Source organism: Octopus bimaculoides, chromosome 6 (assembly GCF_001194135.2).
Source record: "Octopus bimaculoides isolate UCB-OBI-ISO-001 chromosome 6, ASM119413v2, whole genome shotgun sequence".
NCBI lineage: Eukaryota > Metazoa > Mollusca > Cephalopoda > Octopoda > Octopodidae > Octopus > Octopus bimaculoides.
In genome coordinates, this window is record NC_068986.1 from 71,885,723 (window position 1) to 71,894,425 (window position 8,703).

Genomic DNA, 8,703 nt, shown 5'->3' on the forward strand with positions numbered 1-8,703 from the left:
TGTGTGTGTGTGTGTGTGTGTGTGTGTGTGTGTGTGTGTGTGTGTCTGTGCGTGTGTGTGTGTCTATGTGCGTTAGTATTAATTATTAACGGGCATCTAAACGTTAAGTCACGTGCTTGTATACTTCGGAAATTAATGCAAATTAGTGGTCGTGGAAGTCATTTACTGCTAATCTATAAATTATACTGTATCGAACAGTTAAATAAATACCTATATCTCTCCTTCCACAAGCTAGTTCCCTTTTTATCACGACTCATCAAGGTATTTACATGAATTTACTTCCCTAGGTATTTACATGAATTTACTTCATCAACTAATTGGCCACGTTTGCAACTGCCAATCAACAGCGCTTCCGATATGTATGTGTATAGGTATGTATGAGTGTGTGTTTGTGTGTGTGTGTGTGCGTGCGCGCGTACGTGCGTGTGCACGAGTGAGCATGTTTATGTGCGTATATCCTTGCGTATCAGAAAAAAACGGAATCCAAGAAGACTGGTGATGATCTGCATCGGCAAGACTAGTATTTTCCAGATGAAGAGTTTAGTAGCTAAAGTATCTGACACATCCTTCTTCAACTTTAAGATGATAGCTATAAAAATGACAATGTGACTGAGTAAAACATCCTCTATCTCTGAGCGACTGGCTGCAACAAATAGGTAATGTGAAACAATGCTAGAGTATATATGTTGAGGGGAAGTAATGGAAGAGAATGTAGATGACAAGAAGAAAAAAGCAATGAAAAGGGAGAGAGAACCTGCGAGTGTTGAGGTGGCAGGAAAAATTAATGCTTGCGTACAATCGAAGGATGAAAATGAAATTAATGAAATCTTAGTGAAGTGAAAAAATAGAAGGTAAACTGTTCATTTATACCATCGGTGCTACGGTTCCGAGTTTGAATATGAAACGTTGTTCCTTCCGTTTCTTTGAATGTGCTGATCTTGGGTGTAAAGAGATACTACATATTGATAAATGCGTAATGTTGTGCTGTAATGATTGGCGACGGGTTGATAGTGAGTTTCATGCGTAGGGTACACCTCAGAGTTTGTATATGAAATTAGGCTGGAAGTTGTGCTGCAAGTTTTGGGTCATGTAATATTGCGACTGTGATGTTTGTGGTGTTGTTAAAGTAGGGACAGTTGTGTCAGGTTTGTATATGGCTGGACGCTATGGAGCTTCTCACTACGAGGCTGTCGATGTTCCTATTTTCCTTGAGGGTGAGGAGAGGTGATGCAAGAAATATCGGAGTGGTTCTAGAGTCGTGTCTAGAAGATACAGACTTATAGTATAAAACCTTCAAAAGTTGTTTGCACTGATCTGAACCCTCTTCCTTTTTTTTTCTCTCGGTATAATTGTTTCTTTGAAACAAGGCACCAATATCAGGGTCTTCTTAATGTCTATGCGGTGGATTTCTTTTAGTAACTAGTTAAGCATCCCAAATACTGGTATTATTACAGGTACTGAAAATACATTACTGGTTGTTCTCATGTTGTATGAGGAAATATTTGCCGTATATTTTTTAGTCTGGCATAATATTCTCCAGCTATTCTGTCTTTGTTCATACACTAGTATAATATATTTCCAGCAATATCTATTTACAGCATTCATTCAGTGGAATAGAGGAGATGGTCAAAAGACCATTGTTGCAGTGGTTCTGGCTTTGAGTAACAGTCCTTCAGCTGTCAAATATGAACAGATCTCAGACCAAATTTTACCCCTATTTTACAAATAAAATATTTCTTTTAAATCCTGCTGTATATTAGCACTGAACATATTTCTAATATAGGTTTTTAGATAGACTAAAAAGAAATTATAGCTTACATTAGTGCATTTTACCGTTTTAAAGCCTAGTACATATTCATTAGGATTCCATAAAATATATGACAATGGATTCACATACTGTCGCATTTGAAATATTTATAACATGAGAGACAATTATTTAACTCTCAGCTCCGAGTGTGAGAACTGTAGAATAGGTCTCAGTGAGTTTCTCAGTGGTAGCAACTAAGGCAGCATATACTTTTGTGCATTGTAGTGACTTAATACGTATGGATGGATGTATCCATTGTTACTTTATTAAACATTCCTCTGAGTAAAAACTATGGAATACATTAAACATTTTACTATTGAAACAGATATGATGATCTTAAATAATCTTATAATGAATTTGATATTTAGGATCATCATATCTAAAAGGCATAATGAAAGACAAGGCCTCATTATCATTGTCTTTATGCCAATAGTTTATCAAAATTTTTTTTCATCTTGCGGCATAATTGTAACTTCAAACTATTTTTAAACCTTGTCTAGTAAGTGTTACCTTCAACAAATTCTTGGATAGTCTAATGTTGACTTTTTACTGAATTTAGATAAATCAATTATTAATGAGTCTTATCATTGTTATATTTAAATGAATATGTTAGAGGACAAAAGAAATAAATTATTGCTAAATAAGAGATTCCACAATATAGAATATCTAATGTAAATGTCTGGCTCACTTTCAAAGTGTGCACGGTTTCTAATATTCTAAATGAAACGATCAAAAGAAAATAATTTATTCTGTAGTCCGAGCCTGACATCGTCGGTCTCCTTTTTCTTGACTGAAAAATATGACTGAAAATGCAGGTATCAAATTGATATTTGAATTATAAACTGGATGTTTGACAAGTACAGAACAAAAACATGTAACTACAGTAGTAATGACCGAATGGTCATGGCTGGGATGCCTTTGTTCATATGTCTGTCCAAATAGGGTTTTAAATTGGAAGCAAGATAACAACTTCTTCCTTCATTTTGCTTCATTTTAACTTTAATATTACTTATTTCTTTATATTCCAACTCTATTTCCATATCTTTCCTGTCCATTCATCCCCCCTACCACCACCACTCAGCCTTCATTTACTTTTATCACTCTTTATCTTAGCCTCCTAGAGGTGTAACCAGACCAAAGCTTGTTCATTAGTCCCCACTTGGCTTTAAAGACCACAAGCAAGCAAATCCTCAATGTGTAAATTGACGATGAAGCCGACCAACTGATTTTATTGGAGTAAAACCCTTAATTGTTTTTATGGTGTTCAAATCTAGAGGGAGTTTTACCACTAATTGTTTCGTTATTCTTACATGTAACTTATGTTACATGTAAGGGCCCCTACTCTGTTTTAACACCTTTTGCTTTGTCTGTTTCTTCCGCTCCCTGTTCGGTATTCCCTCCATTCTAAGAATATTTGTCCCCATAGCCTACTGACATTAATTATTATTTGAAATAATTCATTCAACAGTATAGTTGCACAAATAAGTCTATGAAGATGACTGATTATATCCAAGCACTAAAACAGAGTAATTGATAGAGACGATGTTTTAAACTAAAGATAGTGTCAGTAGATGTGTTTATACGTAAAATTAAAATAAAAAAGATTAAAGATTAAAGAGAGGAATACTTATAAAATATATACACATTCGTATATACATTATATGTATTATACGTACCCATACGCGTGTATATCTGTTTATTGCATAGCGATTCTTTTCTAAATTACACACTTAATGATGGCTGAAATTATTGATGTATCAAATTTATTTTCCCCGAAGACACAACAGGTTTGCTTTATATGTCTGAATCAACTTATTACGGATTTTATGCTTTGGCAGTCGGCCAATTTTTGACTGGGAGGTATATAAACTATGCTTCTATGCTAGCTACTTTATAACAGGTGCATGTTTTATCGGTCCCATTTGGAACTGAAGGCAGTCGAATTTGCGGTATTTCCATTTCCATAGTAATGCTGATGGGTCTAAATATAATAATTTCCTCACAATACAGTTTAAGTAATAGATTCAAATATATTAATAATAGTAAAAGCAAGCGCCTACTTAATAATGGATCTCAGAAAGTATTATCAACTTATTCAAATATGTCTCACAAAAATGGTATGGAATAGCACTCACTAAAATTGTAGCTTCCTTCATTATTAAATATTACTTGATTTAGATTATGAATTTTTCGTCTCCTCTGAAAAGGACACGAACTTCTCTAAATCAAATTTCGGTTTATTGTAAGTAATTTAAATATATCAATAATTGAGATGTATTATAAAGGTTTAAAAACTTTCAAATTATTATTATTTTTTTTTTTTCAATTTGTTCATAATGGCTATTTTCTCCCAATCCAGCTGAGGTGTCAGGATGAAATTGGCAATGATCTTAAAACGGCCATTTGCACTCTCTTTCTATATGAAAATCGATATTTTCTATTTACTAGCTTTGTTTTTCTATTACTGAAGTCACAATATTGAGTTTTACACAACTAGTAATTTATGTGCATTGTTATCAGTGCATTATATGCAATCTTTAATACTATTAGCATGAAAACATTATGCAATATCTAACAACTGGATAATCATTTGCCATTTAGGAAGCATAAGTCTGTGACAAGCTGTTAAATACTGGAGATTTTATTTATTGTACAAGGGGGGTAGGATTACCTAAGTCGTTGAATTAACGTCTCGTGGGTGCGAATTGACTTACGTTTAGTTTGTATTTGATCTGTTTTATTTTCATCTTCAGCTATCATTTCTTCTTGATCATTTATTATAGCAGTAGAATTATCTACCGTTGTTTCGGTTGTTTGAGCTGGAACAGATAGCAAAAAGGAAAAAAAATGACTGTGCCATTTTCATATGAAATATAATTTTTTTCTGGAACTGTTGCTTATGTGCTACCACTGAGGAAAATTTGTTTCAATCCAATATTCTCCAGTTAATCTTGATTTTGGATCCTTTTCATAGAAGTGATAAGGAAAGTAAAATCAAAGTGATCATTCGCAAACATCTCCCGAACAGCTGAAGGTATTATACTGCAAATGTTCCTTAATCATAATGTGAATCATTTAGTGAAGCTTATGGCTCTGTAAGGTTAATGTTTAACTCTCGAGTATTTACTGTAAAGCAGGTGGGAGAAAAATACGAGATAGAAAGTTAGTCCGTTACTGTTAACTATAAGATTTGGTAGTAATTTACGATAGTTAGGAAAATAGGAGTACGTAAAATAAGACCTCTTACTCGTACACAGAACGAAATGACTGAAACAGGCTTGAATACGTGAATTCATAAATTATTCAACGAGTAAATGAACTGCTTCACAAAAGAAATGAAACGCTAAATATTTCACTTACATATGTATGTTTTTTTTCGGGGGGGGGGGCGTATATATATATATGTGTGTGTGTGTGTGTGTGTGTGTGTGTGTGTGTATGTATGTATGTATGTATGTATATGTATATGTATATGTATATGTATATGTGTGTGTATATATATATATATATATATATATAAGAGAGAGAGAGAGATGGAGAGAGAGATGGAGAGAAAGATGGAGAGATAAAGATGAAGAGAGAGAAAGATGGGGAGAGAGAAAATGAGAGGGAAATTATAATAAACACAAATTAAACACAAATGTATTTGATCTTAGTAATATAATACAATAAAGTGTTCTCCTGATGGTTTAGCATCAAAAATAGCATTTGGAACATCTAATTCAGAGATTGCAAATAAACACAATAGTGAAATTTATGTGGGGAACGATGATATACGCTTGTGTTTATGTTAATTTCTCCAATATTTGCTCTGTATATCGTTACCAGTAATGCTACGAATACAGTAGTAACCACACCACTATACTGAAAGCAAACTCTATGATACTCTACTTGGAGCTCTAAGCTCACCAGTAGTAATTGTACATCTGGCAATACACAAAAGATGGAGGCGGGCAACGGAACAACAAACAAGGTGTATTAGTTTGACCCTCAAGAAAAATGGAAGTCTTTGACGTTTCGAGCCTACGCTCTTCTAAAGAAAAGAATGAGGACAGAAAACAAAAACGTAGAGAAAAAAAACGTGTCTAGAGTAAGTGCTGCACATATTTAATTGACCGGAAGGAAGGAAGTGGTTAGAGACATGAGCGGTAAGGGAGGCAACAGTGACCTGGCTAAGGTGTGTGCGCACGCATGTGTATGTGAGGATAAGGTGTGTGCATGTGCGTGTGTGAATGAGTGCGTGTGTGTGTGTGTGTGTGCGTGTGTGCATGTGTTTGTGTGTGTGTGTGTGTGTGTGTGTGTATGTGTGTGTGTGTGTAAGATATATTAAATACAGTCATAAAACATATGGATATAAAAGATAGAGAAGAATATTTAAAATCAGAAACAAAATGTGTCATGGGTTCCATTGAAAATTGTATAAAGGAAACATACAGAAGTATAATGTAATAAAAAATTGTTTAGAAGAATAATACCCTAATCACCCTGAAGAGAGCGATTAGAGAGGAATTTCTAAATATTGGTAAGAAAGTAACAATAGAAGACACTCGGCTAGACGGTTTAGCCAAATATGAAATTTACAAGAAATGCTCGGGAAAGGCATTATGACCGATATACTAGTGGCAAGATTGGCCCTCGATCATTTCTCTCATGTAATCACAGACTATTTTGTCAGATCTAAGGCACGTGTTTTAAGACACGAAGCAACGAAAGCCGTTTGATAGACCTCACTGGTTGAGGCACAACATGATCTTTGGTGGATCATGATGAGCGTGTGCTACGCGATTCTGAGCAGATATTGCGGTCAGAGACTCTTATCTCGACTACTTAAGATGAATGGCTGGCCGCTGGATCGCAGGATGGACTTCAATGCTATCACGATGGCCTTCCGCAACTCTCGTCAGCGGCAGTGGAGTCCCGCGAAAGCCAATAACATCCACTGCAATATAGGAAGTGACAATTAACTGCACGATAGTATAATCGCCTGGTTTGGAGAGTCTGACCTACGCGCTTTATATTCATTTGCCAATCTTGTTCGGTGAGCTGTTGGCCGATATCTGCAACTGTGGAGCTATATCGGCCAATTGTGGCGCGTTGAGTGAATTCGGAAGTTAACTGAGTCCATTGTGAACATCATCTCATCGCTTTCATATGACCTAAAGGGTAGGCAGTTGTTATCTGTCTGGTGACGATAGTAAAAGAGGTTGTATGGTAGACAAAATTAAAAGAGGTAAAGACAGACACTTTTTCTCTTATCTAAGCCCTCATCAATGTTTTCATGTCTCATATGAAAAGCGACGGTGAACAGAGTGGTTCTCTCGTCCAACAAATTCGTTCGAAGATGGCTGTAAGTGGCGAGCATGGTCAAAATGAGTCTCTGGTTTGAGCATGCACTTTTTGAGTCGGAGGAGGGTTACTTCAAGAAGGTGATTGCCTCAATGGTCAGGGTAACCGTGCTTTGAAGAGTTTTACAGGTTTAACTTCGAAAGTACTACTTTATTGGGGAATTTTCCTTCTTAAAAAATTATTATTACCATGTTTGTTATTGTTTATTATTTGTTTATATAGAAACTTTAACCTTGGAATGTCCTTGATTTTGTATGAGCCCTGAAGGCTAATAAAGAAAATTATTATTATTATCATTATTATTATTATCATTATTATTATTATTATTATTATTATTATTATTATTATTATTCAGTAGTCTTATTTTTATCACGTGATTTCACTACAATACCGAGCGCAGCTCTATGTGCCTTGAGTATGTGCTGTGGTTTGTTGTGGTGCGCTTATTTTCACTGTATTGAAAGTGTTTTACATTGGATGTGTGCGGTGCCTAGCAGTGCTATTTACTGTATGTTATATATACTTGTATGTCCTGGTGTTTTTGTTATTTATTCGTCTGAATTTTTTTATCATACCTAATGCACCTACTATAATAGGAATTGTTTTGTTCTTAAGCACCACATTCGAGTTATCTCTATTTCCAGATCTTTGTATTCTGAAAGTTTCTCCGTTTCTTTTAGAGAAACATTGTCATCTGTTGGTATTGATACATCGATTAGAAAGCATTTTTTTCTTGGTGATCTCTGACTACAATATCCGGCCTATTGGCCTTAATTTCTTTATTTGTGTGTATTGGCATATCCCATAGTATGGTTGCTTTCTTGCTTTCTGTGACCTTTTCTGGCGAGTGTTTATACCATCTTTTTTCTATTGTTATTCTATAGTGTTGGCATAGCTTCCAGTGTATATATAAGTCCCGACTTTGTCTTGTCTGTAAATATATTCCTTCTTAGCCAGGACTGGGCAGCCAGAAACAATATGATTTATTGTTTCTTCCCCATCACCACATATTCTGCAGTTACTTGTATTTCTTCTCATTACGTGTTTTTTGTGATTTCTGGTGGTAAGGCTTTGATCTTTTGCTGCAATTAAAAATCCTTCAGTCTCTGCTTTGAGTCCTGAACTTCTCAGCTATTGTTGGGATTTTGCATTATTATTATCATTATTAATATTATTGTTGTTGTTGCTGTTGTTGCTGTTGCTGCTGCTGTTATTATTATTAAATTCCATCGAGTTCGACTATGACTTTCACCCATTCAGGGTCGATGAAATAGGTACCAATTATTCACTGGGGTCGAGATAATCGACTAGCACCCTCCCCAAAATTTTCAGGCCTTATGCCTATGGTAGAAAATATTATCATCAACATCATTATTATTATTATTATTATTATTACTATTATTATTATTATTATTATTATTATTATTATTATTATTATTATTATTATTATTATTATTATTATTATTATTATTATTATTATCATCATCATCATCATTATTATTATTATTATTATTATTATTATTATTATTATTATTATTATTGAGTGAGAG

At 34.5% G+C, this 8,703-nt stretch overlaps 1 protein-coding gene across 6 annotated transcripts in view; it reads right to left on the reverse strand.

The window, feature by feature from the left end:
* The window catches only part of LOC106873461 (neuronal acetylcholine receptor subunit alpha-3), a 361,951-nt gene that overhangs the window by 220,145 nt on the left and 133,103 nt on the right, over positions 1 to 8,703 (reverse strand). For 4 of the 6 annotated variants that reach the window (XM_052968862.1, XM_052968861.1, XM_052968860.1 and 1 more), the window contains exon 2: positions 4,522 to 4,626. The exons of the other annotated variants lie outside the window; for them this stretch is intronic. In XM_052968862.1, coding sequence (XP_052824822.1) covers positions 4,522 to 4,626 — 105 coding nt within the window. The remainder of the gene's footprint in view (positions 1 to 4,521; positions 4,627 to 8,703) is intronic. 6 annotated transcript variants of the gene reach the window in all.